At 45.9% G+C, this 21847-nt stretch overlaps 1 protein-coding gene across 1 annotated transcript in view; it reads right to left on the bottom strand.

Annotated features, from left to right (window-relative positions):
* Positions 1 to 578: 578 nt before the first annotated feature.
* LOC119456845 (WD repeat-containing protein 7-like) overlaps positions 579 to 21847 on the bottom strand; it is a 124994-nt gene continuing 103725 nt past the window's right edge. The window contains exons 24-30 of the mRNA XM_049669101.1: positions 19151 to 19351; positions 13354 to 13540; positions 10291 to 10561; positions 8508 to 8590; positions 6690 to 6789; positions 5084 to 5188; positions 579 to 1036 (exon numbers count right to left, since the gene is read on the bottom strand). Coding sequence (XP_049525058.1) covers positions 851 to 1036; positions 5084 to 5188; positions 6690 to 6789; positions 8508 to 8590; positions 10291 to 10561; positions 13354 to 13540; positions 19151 to 19351 — 1133 coding nt within the window. The 3' untranslated portion in view covers positions 579 to 850. The remainder of the gene's footprint in view (positions 1037 to 5083; positions 5189 to 6689; positions 6790 to 8507; positions 8591 to 10290; positions 10562 to 13353; positions 13541 to 19150; positions 19352 to 21847) is intronic.

Genomic DNA, 21847 nt, shown 5'->3' on the forward strand with positions numbered 1-21847 from the left:
TTATATCAGTTAATTGATTTACAAGAGTAATTCTTGTCCATACAGTAATGACCTGCTTTGGGCAGCATCAACTACCGGCACCAGCCATACCTTTACACAAGGAGAGTTTCAGAAGGCTGCTCATGAAATGCATCACTCTGAGCACTCTCGATCGTAATTCAGCAGAGTCTGCATTATGTCCACGAAGAGATGCAAAATGCTTAGTGACTATGCAAAGGTGTCGACGCTGAAGTCATGTCTTACAAGCCCACACCAAGAGATGTTACCTTATTGTCTTAAAACTGTCGAGGCTGCAGTACAACCTATTCGCCTCTTCTGCCAGTATGCAGGCATGGTAGGCAACGCCAGCCATTTTGCACACCTTGCTCACTAGTTCATTCGCAGAAACATATTTGTTAAGCGTAGAGAACAGGCTTTTAATAATCAGTGATATACAATACATTTCATGTCGTGGGGCCTTGGTGGAGTCGTTCCGCAAAAAAAAAAAACAAAAAACAAAAAAAACAAAAAAGAAAAAAAAAAACCTTAGGCGGCTAGTAGGTACACGTCACAAGTTGGGACGTGACAATCTGAGTGAAAGTTTGGGAACCGCAATGATGCTACCCCCCTTGCCCCCAAAGTGGGGCTTAGCACTTCTGGCATCCTTTTTTCCCTTAGAAAGTGACACACGCTAGCGGTAACACGACAGACAAGCGCATCATGATGCGCCGGCGCAGTTATTTTAATCGTAACGAAACGTATTGTAAACATATTTTGCGCATTTTTCGTTATGTAAAATGGAATAATAACTTGAGTAGAATTTAATTTAGTTGAATGGTGGGGGCGAATATGTCTAAGAGGATGAAGCGGATTAGTTGAGGGTGAAACGATGCTCGGTGCCGTCAGCCACCATGAGGATGACAATGCGGCTGGTGACCCACACCAGGCGCGCCATCTTGAGCGGGTTGGCAACCACGCTGTCCGGCAGTTGTGGTGTTTTGTGGGTGCGCAGGCAGCGCGGCTGCGCGTTGCCCAGCCCAAACAGGCCGGCTGCAGTCTGCAGCAGAAAAAAAAAAAGAAATGCAGTCAGCAAGCAATGTCACTGTGCAGACTGCAGGGCAAGAGATATAAGGCTATGAAGTAAAAATAAACTCTTGGCCGTCCAGCAGGCTGAGGATGCCGCCAGAGCCCAAGCTTCTGGCCGCCATCTAGGCGGGGTTCGCCCCCCACCAATCTGCCGGCTAGCTAAATAGTTATTTCTCTCTCTCACAGCTATGAAGCTGTGTAGTGGCTGTACGCTTGCGTGCCAGGAAAAGCCGACCGAGCAATTTACTTAGCATTGTGCTTTTGTATCAACAAGCTTGTCATTTCTCAAATCCACATAAATATCCAAATAAAGATTGCCAGTTTTGCCCAAAAAGCGTAGCATTGAAAGCGATATCAAGTTTAGCATCGGGCGCTGAAGCTCCTCGGGTGTTCCACACACGGGAGCCAACATGTTGGCTGGACAGAACACGTGAGGCAACTGCTCTGGAGCAGAAACAGCGCCCTGGCAGGTACCAGGCATCTCGAAACGCTGTCATTACGAGTGCCCTCAGCAGCAGCGTCGCACCTTAATGGTGCACGACATGAGACGGAAAGAAAACAAGCAGCGCTCAAAAAAAGTCGAAGTTCAAAACATGAGCATTATCGCCGATGATAAACTAAGTGTGGAGAACAGACCTCAGTGTCAAACAAACATTCCATTTTATTATTTTAATTAGCCAGGTATAAATTTCGCACAAGATAACTAGCACGCACCGCGTACCGCACTATCAGGGGTAGCCAGGCTTGGAACGAGGTCAACATCCACAAAGATCCATTATGTACCTTCCACGAAATTGTTTCCCATTATCGTCTCGGCAGAAGGACATTTCCACCCCCCCACCCCAAATTGAACAAACCTCAGGCTAGCACACTCAGACTTCTGCAAACCCGTTCGTATCCCACTCCCCGGTCCCTTAACAGGATAGACCCTGACCATTCACAGTCGTGCTCCAAATGTGGTCATGACTCATGCTCTTTTGATCACATGCTCTGGTTGTGCCCAGCCCTTAACGCCTCTCCATCCATCACGAAAGAGCAATGGGAGGAATCCCTCAAGAGCAGCAATATTCAAATTCAACTCCAGGCTGTCCAGAGGGCCCACGACATCGCGACGGGACTTGGTCTCCCGGTGCCATCGTGGGCGGAGCCACCGACTTAATCTGGGGGAGCCTTCGGCTCGCCTAGATCTCAGTTCCTCAGGACTCAAAGTTCTTGTCATGTCATGTCAAGGTAACTAGCATTCCCAGAGGTACCGACTTTTTATGTGTAACCAAGTATGTTTTTTTTTTTCATTAATGCCTCGATCACAATCGTGGAACAAATCGTATTAAGCAAAGGAAGAAAACGTGAGAGTTTACCGATGGTTCCTGGCTGCTGCTGCTTATCAGCATAGCCTTGTTGCCAATGCCTGTGACTACCACGCGACATGGCTGCACTTATCATTGGCAGATTGCTTTGAGTTCTGATATGATAGCCTTCTGCATATTCTGTGCCAATATTGCTCAGAGCTATACTTTGTCGCCATGAGGCGCACATGATCAGTACAGTAAGAACAAAGCGCAATGGCTATCGGTGTCGAATGAAGTGTGAACAGCGGATCGATTCAAGCTATCTCCTGTCAGGCCGTCTGCTGTTCAGGCCGTCTGCTGTTCAGGCCGTCTGCTGTTCAGGCTGTCTGCTGATCAGGCCGTCTGCTGCCGTCATCTGATAGGCGCGCGCATCCGGTTACCGATAGTTTTGCTTTTGTTTCCCTTGGCGTTCGACATCTTGCTTTGCTACAGGAGTGCCACGTTCACACTTTCCCCCCTTTTCGGTACTAATGGCCTTTCAAGAAACCGAAATCCAATCCTGCCTGCATTCTATACACTTAGCGGGCAAAAAGTCTGATCTACAACAATTGCCTATCCTTGCGTAAGGGTCTCATTCGATGGGCTGTAACTACGAATGGAGCAAAATTATGCAATATGTTTTTAATGATTGTGAAAGCTGATGTGGAGGAGAATAAGTGGGCAAAGTTTAAGAAATATCAAAAATGGTGTTTTTTTAATTGTCATCAGAAATTTCCATTGTTCGGTGTTTTCTTTAAGTTAGCCCGATAGTATCTCTATTGAAACGTTATATAAATATAAGCTTTAGCAGTTTGGTAAATAAGTATGCTTAGAACGTAATGCGGAATTTTTGCCGCTCTACCACGAGCTTTTTTTGAGATAAAGACCTGCAAACTAGACAAACAAACGTTTCCTGGGCTGAATTTTTTATAAAAACATCTACACTACCCACAAAACAAAAAAAATATCTGAACACAAGCAAAAACATGCATATATTTATTTAAAGAAATTTCAGCTACCTAACTTCAATATATTTTGTGTAATTCATAACCAAAGTTGGCCAAAACAGCAGAGCAGGTAAGCGCGGCACTCCACCTCTTCGTCATCATTGATTCGCGGTGCTTCGAACAAATTTTTGGCAGCAAAACCCATTGCGGATCTCTTCTTTCCACTCATCAGGCAACAATATATAAAATTTTGAAATAGATTTAAAAGGCTGACCGGCCATCCTTTGTTCGATCTTACATGGAATCACCCTACTACAGAAGATAGTGCTGATTAGGGTGACTTTCAATAGCAAGTCCATAGCAGGGGCATTCGGTGCAGAAATGGAACAAACTGAAATAACACTGAAACGTAGACACATTGCCATGTTCCAGTTAATCTGCATTGAATCGAGTGAATGTATGTATATAGATTATAAAATGCTAAAGTAAACCCAATGAAGAGTGTTAAATCGATATGCATCAGCACGCGTAGAATCAATGGACACACAGTCACCTGTCGTGCTTTCATTATTTTGAAAGAAATGCCAGCTCCTTGCCTTTGTCCTGCACCATACCTATGCCATTCAACTGCAGTATCTCCACTGCCTCAATAACTTGCCGCACTCTTCGTAAACACAAAACCATCTTTTTAAGAGTGGTTTTCAGCCACAGGTCATGTACGTGGACGTCCAGGTGGCCCTAGGCGCAGCTGTAAACACTATACAGGGTGTTTTAACGAACACTTAAAAACATTTAAAGGTTGCTTATGGCGGATAGCACAGGTCAGCATGACCTGTGCTATCCATGAGCTGGTCTACTCGAAGAGGCGGAGATTACTTGCACAAATAATTGAAATGCATAATCGACTAATTAACAAAACATCACTAATTAAGTTTTGACTACTTACCTTATGGGCCAAATTGCAATTTGGTGTCATCTGAGGATGACACCATGCACTTTCGAGATATTAATTCCTGAACTTTGCGGAAAAATGCATTCGCTTTCCAGTTACTCTCTTAACAAAACGTCGTTTTATGCATTGAAGCACTAAAGTAACTGGAACGCCAACGCTTCACGTTGAGGCTAAATGAGGGAAATGAAAGCAGTTTAAATGCTGCACCCGGGGAGAGGCATGGCTACTCAGGGTGGCGCGTTTCCCAGAAAAGGATCGAACGGTTCGACTTCGTCCTGCACTATGGAGAGCATATAGTACTCTGCAAATTTCTGTTTTTATAGTCTCCAGCGTTTCTTACTCGTTTGCCACCATAGAGAATATCGAACCAGTTCACTGAAATAAATCACGGCTCTTGCTTGGAAGGCATAACTCTTACCCATAACCATATCACTTTCACATTTTCTACAGCCGAACGCGTAAGGTGACGAGGATATTCAGGAAGAGCGGGGAGGAATGGACTCGCATGCGCACGAAGCACTCTTATCCAATTCCCTTTGTCATGACCGGGTTGGCGCAGCCCCCGGTATTCGGTCGATGTTGACAAAAAGGAAAGTCTGTTTGTTCAGAAACCCCACTGTCACCTCCTCACGCGCTTTTGTACCGGCTGTAATAACCGATACCTCAGATCCCTAGTTATGCCTGATAATTCATTACATACATACCGTGTACACTTATTTTCAAGAATGTCGTAAGCTGCCACTGCATGAATGTGACGCACTAGAGAGACCACATAAGATGGCAGTCATTACCTGCCAAAAGCAAAGCTTATTCTCCCCGTTGGAGTAGGTGGCCAGGTGTTTGCCATCAGGGGAGAACGTGCAGGCGTCCACGGGTGCTGAGTGGGCCGGTGTCACCTGCGACAAGGGCGATAACCTCAATAAAGAGGCTCAAGAGGAAATCAAAGCAAGGAAGACATGTTCCAGTCCCTCTCTGTCTTTTCGATTGTATACAGATCAAACCAAAGAGCCACAAAGAGAAGGCGCACGAAAAATGAAACAAGCGCCGACAACTGAACGTTCACTCCGGAAACGCAACCTGTAAGCACGAGCTTTTCAGCGTTCACCATTTCACTTTACAGTATATCAACACGCACAACTTTCAACCACATTTCAAAAGGACAATTTCGATGTATATAATGTGTGGGAAGCTAGAATCACGCATTTGTTGCCGTTCTGCTTTATAAAACAATCTTCCGGGGCATGGAACCAATGTGCCCTTGTAAAACTGCAGCTGCATGAAACAGTGGTGTGCATGTGTAGTCCCAGCGATGCGTCGCCAAATGCGAGCTATACGAAATCTTTCAGGATACCAGCAAAGCTGTCAACGAAAGTTACGCGATGGTTTTCGTGTGGCGGTGGAGGTCGACGTGGCGACGGCCTGGCCAATATCAAATGCAAATGCCTTGCAACGTGTGTTGGAGCCCAAAACTTTCTTCGAAACGTAAAAATAAATAACTTTAAAATAAATATTACCTCGCGTTTGCGCGCTTTGTTGCGATAAGAACTCTAAGTACACTCCTGGCGAATTTCCGCCGTCGTCGTCGCCGTGAGGTTCAGTATAAAGTCCAAGTGCGATAATATCGCGACCGCGTGCCGTATGCTGTAGCGGCAATGCGGTGCCGTATGCGGCAATGTCTTCTCGCGCTCGCGAAGGAGGAAGAGGGGGCGGGGCGCCCCCTCTTCTCACGCGCGCAAAGGGGGAGAAGGGCGAAGCAGGGAGATGTTCGCGCGTTAGGAGGGGGAGGGAGGGGGCAGGTTAGTGCGCATCTCCTTTTCTACTTCAGCTGCGGCGGCTGAGCACTCCACGCATTTCTCCCTTGTTCGCGCGAGAAGTATCAAGCCACAGCCACCATCCTTGTCGGCTTGCCCTCGCACGCGTACCCTCGGTCGCGGCCGCGCACGCGTACCCTAAACGGCGCGCGGCCGCGACCTTATCGCACTTGGACTTTATACGGAATGTTACGACAACATTGATGACGACAGCGGAAATTTGTCTGGAGTGTCCATATATGATTGCTATCGCAATAATAAGTAAGAAAGTCAATATCCTTCATTTACTCTTTCTGCTGGTGCTTCAACCTCAGCAATATCAGGAACAATAAGCGCAGCATTTTATTCCTAATTTCATACAGCACACCACCTGTAGCCAGCCATCCAACATTTGATTGACTAACTGTGAATATGCATCAAGTGGCTGTGCATAAGCAGGCCAGACAAAAAGTTTTCTGAACACCCTATGAAGGCTTCTGGGGTTTATAGAGACCAGGCTCTATCTTGCGGACATGTGATAGCAGCAAATCCAGTTACACAATAGTGAGTTGCAGGAATATACAAAAATGAAAAAAAAGGGACTTGCCTGCGACTTCGAGGCCTTCAGTTCAAAGATGGTGACGTTGCCGTTCTTGCACCCAACAGCAATGCGCCGCGTTGCCCTGCAGTAGCTGACCATGTTAAATCTGCAGAAAATGCAATGCATGTGTGAGACAATATTTCAAATGACTGGAAGAGCACAAGTGTGTTGTTGGTAAAAGATAAATGGATCCAACGCACTCGCAGAACACGTACACAAGTGCAATCATGTCATTAAGTGGGACAGCACAACAGTCATAGCCAAAGAAAGGAACAGGGAGAAGAGGCCACTGCTCAAATTATTATGATAAGAATGGTTATGATGCCAGTGGTGGTCATAACAGTGTCTGCAATTTTTGTATGGTTCTGTGCATGTGTGCTTTCCATCCGTATAACAATACCATAAACAATTACACTTATGAAGATGTGTACACCGTCCTAAAGATGCGTTGTGTACATTCTGTAGTTGTTCACGTGCCAATAGGAATCAAACTCTTCATTGGTAAACTATTGTAAAAAATTGTGAATTGTCTTGTGTTAATGCTACACTAGTCGAATGCTGCGTGCTGACGATGATCTAGGGCATGCTGTATTGTGAACAAGGAACCTGTTTGGGGGTTCCAAAACGTCAATTATATACAGGGTGTTTCAGCGAACACTTTCAAAATTTATTTAAGGTTGCCTGTGGCAGATAGCCCTATTCTAGTTAATGAGCTGGTCTACTCGAAGAGGTGGACATTACTTGCACAAAAAATTGAAATTCATAATCGACTAATCTACAAAAATTCACTAATTAAGTTTTTAACTAATTACCAGATGTCCCATATTGCAATTTACAAATTGTAGCCGTGGAGTTCGCAAGGCGGATTCATTTGGAATTAATTCCCAGGATGACACCAGTTTCGAGATATTAATTCCCGAATTTTGCGGAGAAATGCATTAGGGTTCCAGTAACTTTTGTGCTTCAATGCATAAAGCGCCGTTTTGTTAAGAAACTAACTGCAACGCCAATGCATTTCTCCGCAAACTTCGGGAATTAATATCTCGAAACTGGTGTCATCCCGAGAATTCGTTCCAATTAAGTGGATCCGCCTTGCGAACTCCACGGCTACAATTTGTAAATTGCAATATGGGCCATCAGGTAATTAGGTAAAAACCTAATTTCAAATTTTTGTTAATTATTAGATTATGCCTTTCAATTTCTTGTGCAAGTAATGTCAGTCTCTTCGAGTAGACCAGCTGATGAACTAAAATTGTGCTATCTGCCACAGGCAACCTTTAAGAATTTTTTAAAGTGTTCGCTGAAACACCACGTATAACTGGTGACTTCGTCAGTGACCACCCCCTGTTTCGAGAGGAGGAACCAAGGGGTCTGTTGTTTGTTGGTCGCAACGGTATGAAACCAACAGTTAATGAAGCTGGAGTTAATGAAGCTGCAGCTAATCAAAGGAAATTATTCGTTGTTTTCAATAGAAGTGTATAAATGATAATGTAAAAGAAAATGAAAGAGGACGAAAAAAACAATTTGACATCAGTGAAACCTGAACCCACAACCTGGCAAGTTTCTTCCACCTCCTCTTCAGACAGATCAATCAAAGGTGCATCAAGACATGTTACGCACACCGGCAATTTCTGCTGCTTCTATAATCTTTCTTTTTGTTTGCGCGTTGCTCCTGCATATGACATTACACTGGTTAAACAACGGCTCACAACCGCAATTCCTCCAGTGAAAACTTAGATGGCTAGATGAGACATTATGCACATTGTTCATACAGATATGCCTAAGATAGCCAAGACAGGTATACAGGCACATACTAAGACGTACCTGCAGATTGGTGGGAACAATTCATGGAGTCCGTGCATCTTCAGCTGGGTGGGGTCGACACAGTGAAGCACGATCTCCATCACCTGTGCCGAAAAAAAGTTAAGACAATGCACCGACATAAATACAGTTACGCATTCCACTGAGACATGGCGTGAGGCAATGCGCTGAACAAGACGATCAAAGAACACATGCACACAAACACATCCATATGAAAGACTACAAAAACATTACATAACGATTTTTAAAAGAAAATCTGAAAAGGTTAAGTTGGCATGCAATACTAGTCATGGAAATCTAAAAGCATCCACATTTCTGATGTATCGGGCTTTGATCGGCAGCCAATTACATTTTGATTATGCTGCGTGCTACATAGAGAAAGAAAACAATTCCACTCAAATATACTCTATGGAAATTCATATTCTACATTACTGAAGCCTTCCAATTCAGAGTCCATAAATTAAATAAAAGAAGTGCTGCAAATAAATTTTTAGAGGCTTTTCTTTTGCAAATTATGATGAGTGTGAGATCCACACTGAACTGTCTAGAAAGTGTCCTGTTGTTCATGATTTAATAGTTGCTTACACGTGCTATCCCCAGGAGGGCTACCAACTTCTATCCTTACATAGTATGATCCTTACGTGCAAGAAACATTTGGCAGAACTTATACAGCTTCAAAAATATGCACTCAAACATATATTCAAAGTCGTGGGAACTCTAAAAATACTAAATTTGTCCTTGAAATGCCAGACTTGGCGTCATTGACATTATCATGACATCATAACACAGAGCGGAATTGCTTGCTGTCATTTATCTATAGCATTATGTAAAGCCAGATATGATGGGTGTGCTCATCAAAATTAAACTAGAGCGCTGTGTGTAGCTCTCTTTTGGCTGCACTCGTTTGAGGCAACCACAGTGATCGCAGGAACGAAGCAAGGAACTATCATGACGTCACAATGCATTGACCTCTCGAGTACCAAAAACCAAGACTAGTTCATTGGAGAAAGTATAGTAGTATATTGATTAGGCTGTTCTAATGCTTGCCAGTAATTTTCGTTGGGTTTAGAAAGTTTAGAAGTTCATGTACCAAAAAAAATTCACAGACAATTACGATCCTCTCCTTAACGCGAAATTTGAGCGCAGCTCTATACGTGTTTTCAATTCGCGATATATATTGGCTGGCGCGGACAATCTGTCTTGTGCGGCACGTTGCAAACGGAGCGAAGTGTGGCGCGACTGCCCCGCTAATCTGGAGATCGCGAGAGCCATGGCGTGTGAGTAGGGTGGTTAGCCTAGCGTAAAGACCCTCCATACACGTTTTCGCCGACCAGCCTAGCGTGGGTAACGCGTGTGCGCTAGGGTGCCTCGATGCCAGCGCTGCCGCCAGCGGAGGCGGACATCAAGGCAACTTAGTGGGCGCGATTCACAGCAGCCGCCACCGGCGGACCCCCCAGACGACGCGCGCTACTCTGGCGCCATCTTGTAGCCACCGTCGCCGCAGTGTGTGTCTTGCGCGGCACTGCGCTTTTCTTCTCAAGCTTTCGCCATGCCCTCCTCCTCCACTTTCCTCGCGCTCTCTTCGCTCTCGCCGCTTTTTTCCTACCCCGCTGCGCTCCACGCTCGCTCTTTCATCCGCCGCGCTCGTTCGCTCGGTTACGCCGCCGCCCGCCGCAGGAACGGGCACCTACGAGCTACGCTCTACAAAAAAAGAAAATGTCACAAACGTCATGTAGGTTTTTACTACCACCGATTCCTCCCAGCCAACTGGCCACTTCCAACTTGCCTCAGCGATCAGGTCGGCCACCTCCGTCTGCATCTTGCTGATGAGCATATCCACAATGCGCAAAATCTCGGGGCGCGCGCGGCACAGCACCGTCTGATGGAGCGAGATGTTGAGCGACTGCGCGTCCTGAGCGAGCATGGTGTAGCGGCGCACCTCGCGCGCCAGCGTCGTGATGAACGTCGGCGGACGCGCCGTCGCGATCAGGGACAGCGCGTGCCGCGCCGTGCGGCAAGTGTCTGCCGCCGGTGTCAGCGACAGCCCGTACGACATCCTGCAAACGAACGAAGCGACACCTCTGAGCTGGAGGTTTGTGCAGGAGTTGTCGGAAAAGAAGAGGCAAACGCGTCCTCTTGGTTTCTGGAACGAGACGGAGGCTCTCTGGAATGTTGAGATTTAATTAACAGTCGTCGAACAAGGGATGTGCCTCGGAAGCAAATGGGTCGACAAGGAGTCTTGGTCAGTGCAAAAACTGACAAAGATGAGTCTCGCTGTCAAAACATCGGCACCAGAGACATTCCCTGTTTGATTGCTGTTTCTTGTATTTGCTGCCGCAAAGTAGCGCACTATATATACGACATTTACCCTATTTCGCAATTATAATGCACCTTTGAATGTAAGTCGCACAGTGATGACAGTGATGATTGTAAAATGTGATTGTAAAACATGCTTTTCGAACTGTGTGCTGAAATTCATTCTGGAGTCTTAGGCAGTTCCTCCGCAAACATGACGCTTTTCTTTGTACGTAAACTGTGCTGGCACATTGTGGCTAATGTGTCGTCGCTGATAGTTCTTTCCTAAAGGACCGTACGTTTGTGTGTCGGCTTATGCCAAAAAAAAAAAAAAAAGAATTGTGTGAAGCTCATATCGGAGCTTGCCAGCCAATCAATTACCCCATTAACAAGGCAAGCGGAACCAATGTTGGGTCAGTGTGGGGATTAATGTTTCAAAACTGCACATCATCGAGTTACGTGCTGTAAGAAAGTGCTGGGGGAGATCTCTGGGGTAATTTTGACTACCTAGGGTTCTCGAATATTATAGCACAGGAACGTCTTTGCATTTCGATTCCACTGAAATGCGGCTACCGTGGTTGGGAATTAAACCCGTAACCTTGCGCTCTGTAGCGGAATGCTGTAGCCATTGAGTAATGGTGTACAATGTTGGGTGAAAGTAGCCCAACACAATGCTGCCAACCGCAATGTCAAACGATACCACCCACAGTATACCTTGTTGTAATCACCGTACTTCATTTGAAACTCCGTTAAGACTATCGCTGTAATATATGAGGGGTGTCTCTTTTCTATACTATAAAATATGTTTAAAAATCGCCTTTGGTTGGTAGCATAGCTGTAGTTCTTAAGCTGGGTTAGTCGAAGCGGCGCACTTTACTTGCACCAGAAATTGAGATGCATAGTTGACTAATTAGCAAAACAATTCATAATCAAGTTTATAACTAAATAATTTACGGCACATACTCGTATTGCAAACTACGAATCGCAGCCGGCGAGTCTCCGAGGAATATCCACTTGGAACGAATTTTGAGGATGCAACCGATTTCGAAATATGCGCCATCAAGCATGCGATAAAAATGGACTGTTCCACTTCTTTATGCAGTGCAATGAAGCACATAAGTAACTGGAGCACCCGTGTTCATCACACACTTTGGGAAATCGTAAATTGGAATTCGTGCCATGAAGTAATGCATTATAAAGTTCATTAGTGAATTTTTTTCTCAATTAGTCGGTTATGCACTTCGATTTCTCAGGGCAAGTATAATGTCTGCCTCTTTGAGTAATCCAGCTAAAGGACAAGAATTATGCATCTCTGCCAAAGGCAGCGAAAAAAAATCTGTATAGCCTAAAAACACCCGGTATTTTAAGGCTACATTTTTTATTTCGTTAAATTGCCTTGCGACGTCAAAAGGAAGTGTTACACATAATTGTGTAATACGTAAACCTTGTGTCATCTTGCGACATTAATTCTGGGGGATTGGCCAAAAATGGACACACTCTCACATAAGCAGTACCAAAGTTGCTCTGTAGCACTTACCAAGTGACCCAAATAGTCTATTAGGCCAGACAGTAGCACGCAGCAATATGTCTATTCGGGCGCATACCACGTGGCCAAGTTGTCTACTTGACACGACAGCAGCCAGCGCATACCTATCGACCTAAATTGTCTGTCACCATCATCATCATCAGCCTATGTTTATGTCCACTGCATGACGTAATAAAGTGAAGTGAAGGCCTCTCCCTGCGATCTCCAATTAACCCTGTCTTGCGCTAGCTGATTCCGACTTGCGCCTGCAAATTTCCTAACTTCATCACCCACCTAGTTTTCTGCCGTCCTCGACTACGCTTCCCTTCTCTTGGTATCCATTCTGTAACTCTAATGGTCCACCGGTTATCCATCCTACGCATATTACATGGCCTGCCCGGCTCAATTTTTTCCTCTTAATGTCAACTAGAATATCGGCTATCCCCGTTTGCTCTCTGATCCACACCGCTCTCTTCCTGTCTCTTAACGTTAGGCCAAAATTTTTCGTTCCATCGCTCTTTGTACGGTCCTTAATTTGTCCTCGAGCTTCTTTGTTAACCTCCAAGTTTCTGCCCCATATGTTAGCACCGGTAGAATGCAATGACTGTACACTTTTCAACGACAGTGATAAGCTCCCAGTCAGGATTTGGTAATGGCTGCCGTACGCAATCCAGCCTATTTTTATCGTTCTGTAGTTTCATTCTCATGATCAGGGTCCCCTGTGAGTGATTCACCTAGATAAACGTACTCCTGTAGATATTGTAGAGGCTGATTGGCGATCATGAATTCTTGTTCCCTTGCAAGCTAGTGAACATTATTTTTTTGTCTTCTGCTTATTAATCTTCAACCGTATACTCTTACACTTTCTCGGTTAATGTCTATCCATATCCGCAAATACATCCGGCACGGAAAAAACGACGAACACCAAACCCCAGGGAAGAGGCAAAGAAGCTTTGCTTTACAAAGTATGAAACAAAGCAAGCTGATCCGCCAAACGGCGGGAAGTATAGGAGACGGGGAGGCACCAACCTGGGCAATAGCTTATCCGCATCGCAGCAGAGGTCGAACAGGCCTAGCAGCACACGGGACACGTCCATGTATGCCTGCCAGACCGCGAAGCCGCGGCCGATCAGGTCAATGGCCGCTCGGCGTAGCGACGAGTGCGTGGGAACAGCTGAAGATGCAGGCGCCAGCAGCAAGTGTGCCAGTGCCTGACCTGCAGCCATACAGCAGTTCCCGACTATATAAGCTTCAGTGACATTCACGCAAAGCGCACCAGCCAGTGATACTTAACAATAATCCCAAGCATAAGTTTACAAATTCCAACCATAATTCACCACCAAGGAGGCCCCCAATTTGGTCTGACTCTGACCTCCTCCTGTATTTAAAGAAAACTGTAACGACAACATGTAATAATCATAAAATTTGATTGTGATTCTGAAAAAAATAGTTGGCATTTAGTGCTTGCTTCTCACTCTATCTCTTTATCTGCCTACCGGGATATGAGTGGCTGGAATGCTTTGCTAATTCAACATTAGAAGATGTGCTTGATCTTTCTGGTTGTTCATTTCTTCCGTTTCATTGATGATATATGCGCATTGTCATTGGTAACGCAGTCAAAACTTGTTGTAACGAAGTGGCATTCACCACAAAAACACCCATATTATATCCGATATTCCTTATTATATCTGATATTCATTACATGGTTATATGAACGAAACATATTTTGGAATTATATTACACCCAATAATGTCTTATATTCATGTTCATTATGTTGAGGTCTGACTATAGAAGTTGCCGACAATGTCTCGTACATGCTATTTTTTAAGCGTATTATGCCAGTACATATATACCTGTGCTTTGTGTTCTATTCCAAGATGTTCGTGTTGTGGCAGTGGTTATTTTCACAGTGCTTTATGTAGCCGCTCTCACTGTTAATGCAGTTTATTATTTGTAAACGTGGCATCAAATTATGCATCTGTAATCTATACTCATTGTGCTACATTAATCACTTCTGACATGCAGCTGGAGGCCAGTCAAACTAGCGTTTGTTTCTAGCCACTTCTTGTCTGTGCAACAATGCAGAAATAATGAGATTGATTGAGGGGTTAATTGGTTGGTTGAGTGATTGCCCATAAAACTTCTGTTGTCCGGGTGTATTTACACCACATCGCAGAAAATTTGTTTCTCTTTGGCGTGAGTGACCTATATATGTGGCTAATTAATCTTTCGCGGGGCAGGCTGGTCTCCAGAGTTAGTGAGTCACTCGCATACTGAGTCTCAGTAAATGAGAGTCAGTATGTGAGTACTGAAGAACGCGATCCTGCATGAGACTGCCCATTTAACCACAGTGCCCTCTAATCAAAGTATCAAGTCACTAATGACATTCACACTATGATTCTACTTGCAATGCTCCAAATGGCTACAAAAAAGGAAACTAAAGAAATCAAGATCTACATAGTTAACGCAACTTTGTAAGAAAACAACGGTTTATTTCCGTGCTAGGAATTGCGGCAGAATCCATCTTACGACGACTGTGGACCGTAATGCGTTTAACACTGAATCAATATAGCGACACGACGTATCGCCAGCGTCGAAAGGAGTTCTGGATGAGGGGTGTGCTGCAACGGGACTCCGCTTTCGCGCTTCCCCAAGAACAGCCAAGCCCGCGCGTGGCCTTCGAAATGCATGGCGCGATGGTGCGCGCGAACGCTGAGAAACGCATCATGCGGCAACCTGGCTTGCTTCCATCTGGACACGTTGCGGCATCTAGTGGCACTGCCGAGAAGTTCGCGCGTGGCCTCCGAGACGGGAAGCATGGCGCGCCGGTGCCTGCGAACGCTGAGCATTGTTACCTCACTTACCACGCGCTCAGTGGCACATAATCGGTGACGCAAGTAAGCGAGTGGTTCATTGAATAGCGGAACCTACCCAGTGCGTTCATGGTGCAACGCGCTAAAGCGTTGGCTTGAACGGCGTTCATGTAAAAGCGGCACATGCCGAACGCAGTTTAGGCGCAGCCTTCTTATGTGCCGAGTTTCTGTCCTTGAGAAACCCTTATGGCCTGGGTTCGATTCCGCTCAGCATCGAAGAAATGTAAGGAACATTTTTCGTCACTGTAGAGCAGCACATTCCCAGTGGCGCATACCTAGTTACGCAAGTTGGCGTCAAAGAGGTTTATTGAAGAGCAGCACAAACCGAGTGGCACAGTGCTCCAAGTGGGCGTTAAAGAGTTTCTTCGAACATAAACCAATCCCGCATCTACAGTGACCCATGTCGACGCGAAAGAGGATCGCTGAAGAGCGGCACGTATGTACACATTGGCGTATACGCAGGGACCCAAGTTGGTCCGATGGTTGGCTTCTAACCCTGTTACTTCAGCCAGCAGCCCGATGTGCTGACAATTCGACCACGGACTACCCAGTGACCCGCTCCTAGCTTTGGTGTAAGATGATACGCCTCGTGTACGGTCCGAGGGGTCCCACTATCATGGGACGTCCAGAGGCGTCAGTCAGGCAGTCCTTCTTTTTGTCAGTTTAATGACGTCGCAAAAAACGTGGCATCGCTTGTTTTCAAACTGACAACTTTATTTAAAAAGATATACATCAGGATATACATCAGTAGTGTTAGATCTTTCTAGCAATGCTGCGATTTTGCATAATATTCACACCGTCCTTTCAGCAGCTGCTCTAGTCATGTGCTTTATACTATGTTCCATACATAGTAGGAAATGCTGCGAAGGCTAGAAGAATTCTCTCTGTGCTCGCATTTGATAGAAATATACAGGTGCGCATAATGTAATTTGACAAAACATTAAGTGTCATACTGTTGTGTCGCAGAATATAATGTAGTTATTGCATGGAAGGTGTCGCAGATCTGAACCTTTTTACCACAAAATGAGTGGAGGGACACGTTTCTGCGACCACTGGCCACAGCGTACCACTCGCGCTCGCGGCCAAAGCATAGTCTCATACAAGAATCAGAAAAGTGCACAAGTAACGCGCTATTTGACGTAACTGTACGTCCACAAGTTGTATTTGTAATATCTGTAGTTATTTCGTATAAAGTGCTACAGGTCAAGAACACGTGCACTGGGAAACGCACAAAATGAGACTTCTACAACCACACTACTTGCGTAGCTTCCGCAGCGTTTTCTGTGGACCAACGAACACTAGTCGACTTCACCTCACTTGCTCTGAACAGACCTCGGGAAAATTTATCAATGTAATACACTGAACAGTTAGCGTGGTGCGAGTGCTGCACCAAGTTCTCAAGTGAAAACCCTAGCAAAATAAAGCAATTACGTTGTACAGATGACTGGATGGCATTGCAGTTTGCAAACCTTGGAAGACAACATAAGAAGAAAGGCAAACACAATTGCCTCTTACCTGCGCATGTATTGTAGGTCCATGAAAATGTATTGCCAGTGTTACAGAATGCTGAATGCTCTTGCACAAGCCAGAGCTGAATAAACTCAGAGGAGTGCCATTGAATTTTCAGAGTTAAGATGGAACAAGTTGCAAATCAGGCCTTCGAGACTATCACGTGATCACGCATTACTCATTTCTATTGCTCTGACCTCGTCTGAGCAGGCTGATTAGAAACTTCGCTCAAAACCAAACCGCACTTGGATCTTTAGTGAAAGATCTAAAAAAAAACCTAACAAGTGAAACGCTTTAGTGTGGCAACAACGGTAATTTATATTCAATTCAAGGTACAACTTGAATGTAGGTAAAATCGAGAAGCTGTCCCCGTAAATATGAAACTCATGTGCCACGTGGAATGAAAGTATGCTGCATTATTTCACAGTTCTCTTGGTGCAAGCGCCTTGTTCGTTCACTTCGTTCGTCCTGTTCTTGCACTTAACTTTTACAACGCGTACCCAAACCTGCCCAAATCAGCACCCTTCTCATTTTAGATGTTTCACATTCAGTGTGCTAGGAGGTGCACACAATGCTGGTAATGCCATCTTTCTTAAACACAGTGCAAGACTCAAGGACGTGCCTATGCTATGGAAATTTTTATGCTGCGCATGTGAAGCAGCTGTTGTAGCTTTGTGCAAACATGGTTGGCTGCCACTCAGCAAACATGAGATCAAATCTTAATGCAGGGCTGAATAATTGCTTTCTTTTCATCATTGCAAGAATCCGTAGCATTCTCGTTGCATTTGCCCATTCTTCAATCAGATGCGCCAGCACACATCAGCATGCAATTCCTGATGATAAGGCCACAGAAGTGACCTGCATGCCGTTACCGGGGCAACATATTTCGGCAGGCGTGGATCGAACACCCAACGACAGTCGAGGTATATTAAAGCTCACTCCAGTTCAGAAACCCTAGCCAGTGATTAACTCACCAACAGGTAGCGGCAAGGCATTACATCGTGTGGCCGATAGCAGTTACTGCAATAGCTGGATCCGCATTCACTTTTTGTTCCGGAAGAATTCACTAATATATGTCATGCTTGTTAGAATTGAGTACGAAACTTAACCTGCAAAAGGTAGTGTTCAAATCCCACCTACAATCTCACAGCCCACCTTCCAATTTCGAAGGCCGTACGTCCTCAGCCGTACTGCGAGGGCTGAAAAACTCTTGCGAGTGCCAGATACTTGTCATTATTTAACCCCACATATAGGTTTGTCAAAATCGCATCTCCAGTATTTAAGAAATGCGGTATCTCGAATGCCCCGGCTGCAATTAAATATGACATCATCTGGGCAGTTGATAGTGATAAGGAGATTTCGGAAAAAGATGGAGAGTTGTGCCAAGTATACCATATGGCTTCTATGTAACGATTTTTTTTGCAAGTAAGAAAAAAAACGCTATTTCTTTCGCTTACCATAAAAATCAGACCTTGGCGGTCCAAGCAGGAGTGGTACAACATAATACACTCGAGTATTACATACAGCATGGTCACACAGACAGGCATAAATATATAAAGGGAACAAAACACTCACGACATTGTTAAGACAAAGGAACAAAAGGTAATATAGACAGGAATTAACAGCTGGATTTCTCTTTTCCAGAAACAAATACCACATGAGTTTTATCATTCATACAAATTCTAAATCCTGAATGTGATCAGTAAATGATTGCACGGTCTCACAGTTGACAGCACTTTCCGGTAATCGATTCCAATAAGAAATAGAGGAGGGAAAAACAGAGTATTTATGGGCATTGTTGTGACTAATGGGTTGTCGAAGCACTTTGTTATGGTTTGTTCGTGAAGAATGTTTAAAAGGTTCAAAGAGGTAATCATCTCGTGGAATTTTAAAACGACCATGATAAAGAAGATACAAAATTTTAGCTTGGAAGTTATTCTGTGGCGTGCGAGTGAGGGAAGCTGGGCTTTGTTCAGCAGATTTGTTACGCTAGTATGCCTAGAATAATCTGAAAAAATGAACCGAACTGCCAAATTTTGAATCCGTTCTATTTTCTTAACCAGATATTTTTGATACGGATCCCAAATGATGTCTGCATATTCCAGGGCAGGTCTTATAAGAGTTTTATAGGCAGTTAGCTTCGTTGCAGGAGGTGCATTATAGAAAAAAAATCGCTATTTCTTTCGCTTACCATAAAAATCTTGAGAGAATGATCATGGATATTGCATTTTGTATTTTAAAGTATGAAAATGTGGGTGCTCGTTACAGCCAAGGGCAACAAATTTCTCATTTCCGGCTACGAAACATCCTCTGCTTGTTACAAACGAGGGTGCGTTAGAGCAGAATAGTTACGGTACGTTCATAACACTGCCCATAGTTTAGAGAAAGCAGAGACGCCGTGACACCCATTGATGAATGAACGCTGCTTGTGCGAAGAGACTTACTCGTGTGCCACGCGAGAGAATAGTTGATGGGTCCAAATCCATCCACGATAGACTTCTTCTTGTCGTCAATGCCCTTCCGCTTGCTCTGTTCGATTTCGTGGCCGTACTCGGCTCCGATCACACCCAGAAGAACGATAGCTGTCGACTGCTTACGGCGGGCCTCGGCAGCACTCCAGGAGTGCTTCGTGGTCGCCTTCCCACCTGAGCACACAGCGCACATGAATTTATATAAATTATATGGTGACTCCAGGCGAATTCTGGCTGTCGGTGTCACCGCTGCCCAGATTCTCCGCATATATTTAGGTATATGCCTGCTATGTGTTTGTTTATCTATGCCGTATATGCAAGGCAGACGCTATACTATTCCAAAACCACCAAAGTTCCTCCGACCATGTCTAGCGTTCTTTAGCAAGTTATACATGTGATGTTTTTAGAATGGCAGTCCGAAAACAATTAATGAAACATTACATCCACAGCGTATACATTTTATCTGATTTTTTTTTCAGACTGTTAGAAAGTGCAAAACAATATCAGTGCTCACAATCTCAAAAGTCAAAGTAGGCAGCGCTAGAGCACTGCACAGGCCGATTTTTGCGGCCCGGGCCCGGCCCGGGCCCGTTTTTACATTGGGCGGCCCGCCCGAGCCCGATCAAAACTTTTATGGCGAGACCCGGGCCCGGCCCGGGCCCGGAAATAATCTACGTTACCCGCCCGGCCCGGTCCGCCACCCCTTTACCTTAAGCCCGAGCCCGGCCCGAGCCCGACTCGAACCCGGCCCGAACCCGGCCAGAGACCGAAAAATACATGTTTTTCAGAGTTGAGAAGCCCGAGAATAACTCGCAGACAGCCCGAGCCCGGCCCGGGCCCGCGTCAAAAAAACCGAGCCCGGCCCGGGCCCGGGTCAAAAAGCACACAGCGTGCCCGAGCCCGGCCTGAGCCCGTGAAGAAACTCCTCTACCCGGCCCGGCCCGGCCCGGCCCGCGGGCCGGGCCGGGCCCGGGCTTTCGGGTAAGCCCGAGCCCGTGCAGTGCTCTAGGCAGCGCCGCATGCGTTGCCCGTTCTTTACGAGCAGCGCACCTTTGTAATGCATAAGGCCGTACGAACCTGCTTGGGTCCAACACGGCGTTTTGACACTTTTAATGGTGCCATAAGTTTTGGCCCAACTGCTTACTGAGTGCGAGCGCCACCGCTGGAAACGCTGGCGCTCCTGTCGTTGTTGCGTTGAAAGTTTTAACACGTGACACTGCTTCGCCTTTGTCCTTTGCTTTGTAGCGCTCACACGGCTTGCAGTGCGGCGTCTTATCGCGTGGTTTAGGAAACATGTACTACAGCGAAGGTGCGCGTTGAGGGCTCAGTCTCCGATGGTCGTATCCGCGTGTAGAAAAAAAATGCCGCGTATCTGCGTGCTTCGCTGCAAATGTCGTCGAAAGACGATAGTCTTCTGCCGGCCGTACTACATGAGGGCTAGTCTGATCCGCTGCCACCCGTGATGCTGTTCTCGTACCATTTCCGTCCTGGCATGAAGGTTTGTTTGAACAGATTTCATTTTACCGCATTATTTCATCAAGCGGTCATTTATGTTTTGCCCTGCCTCAGACAGCGCTTCCTTTATGTTGAATCGGCCCCATCTGGCTGGCATTGATAAAATTGAGGAGGCGCTGCGTGAGACATGGACGCCATCTGGCAATGCATCGGGAAACATGAGCTTGTGCAGAGGGTTTCCTTCCTCCATGGCAGAGGGCGCTCGTCGGCGCGCAGTCGGGGAACGTCGTTCGTCGGCGCGCATAGCATGGCATTTTCAGCGCAGCTTAAGAAACTAGGGTCTTTAGAGTTACGTATCTATGTATTTTCTATTAAAGGAACACACCTACTAATACTTACCTAGTGATGTTGCGCCTCGGATATGCGTAATATTTACTTTGTGATCGATAACGTTCACAAGTATGAACAGCCGTACCAGTTTAAGTAGTGTGGGCGGTAAGCAAGTGGTCCAACTTTGGCCGGGTGGCTGAATCGGGCGACAGACAGACAAATAGACAGACAGACAGACAGACAGACAGACAGACAGACAGACAGACCAAATTTTCAGCGTTTAAGTTCCCCAAGAAAGACTATCGTCTTTAAAAAAAAAGTTGTCGCAGTTTCACCTGAAAGGTGAAGCATCAATTGCGATAGCAAATTTGTAGAGAGCTATACGGAGTAATGGTAGTAGCTTTATCAGCTGTATAAACTTGGACATGCAGCAGCACCGGCAACACGCAGAACTGTTGTCGACGCCCTCGCCGTTTTGCCCGCGTTCGCACAAAATGCGTGCGGCGTTGGTGACTGTTGCCGGAGCCTCTGATATAAATAGGCACTTGGTGCCGCAGCTAAACGTCGCCTCCCTACCCTCCCCCTCCCCCCCACGGCCTTTCGTGCGTCAGAAGAAGGTGCGTTTGCTCTTCATATATGGTGTTGGTAAAGGAGGAAAGAGACGCCTACTTCTGCAGCCCTTAAGGGAGCACAGCACAGAACGCGCGTTTGTTCTCCGCCGTGCGTTCACTCCCCGTGAAAGCGCGCGTCCCTCGTGCCCTTTCACTCGCACATACAGCGTTCGGCGGCGCGCGGCGACAATTTCATCTCCATTGACGTCATACGGAACCTCACGGCGACGGCGACGGCGACGGCGACGGCGACGGCGACGGCAACGGCGACGGC

This window comes from Dermacentor silvarum, chromosome 6, assembly GCF_013339745.2.
Source record: "Dermacentor silvarum isolate Dsil-2018 chromosome 6, BIME_Dsil_1.4, whole genome shotgun sequence".
Classification (NCBI taxonomy): Eukaryota; Metazoa; Arthropoda; class Arachnida; order Ixodida; family Ixodidae; genus Dermacentor; species Dermacentor silvarum.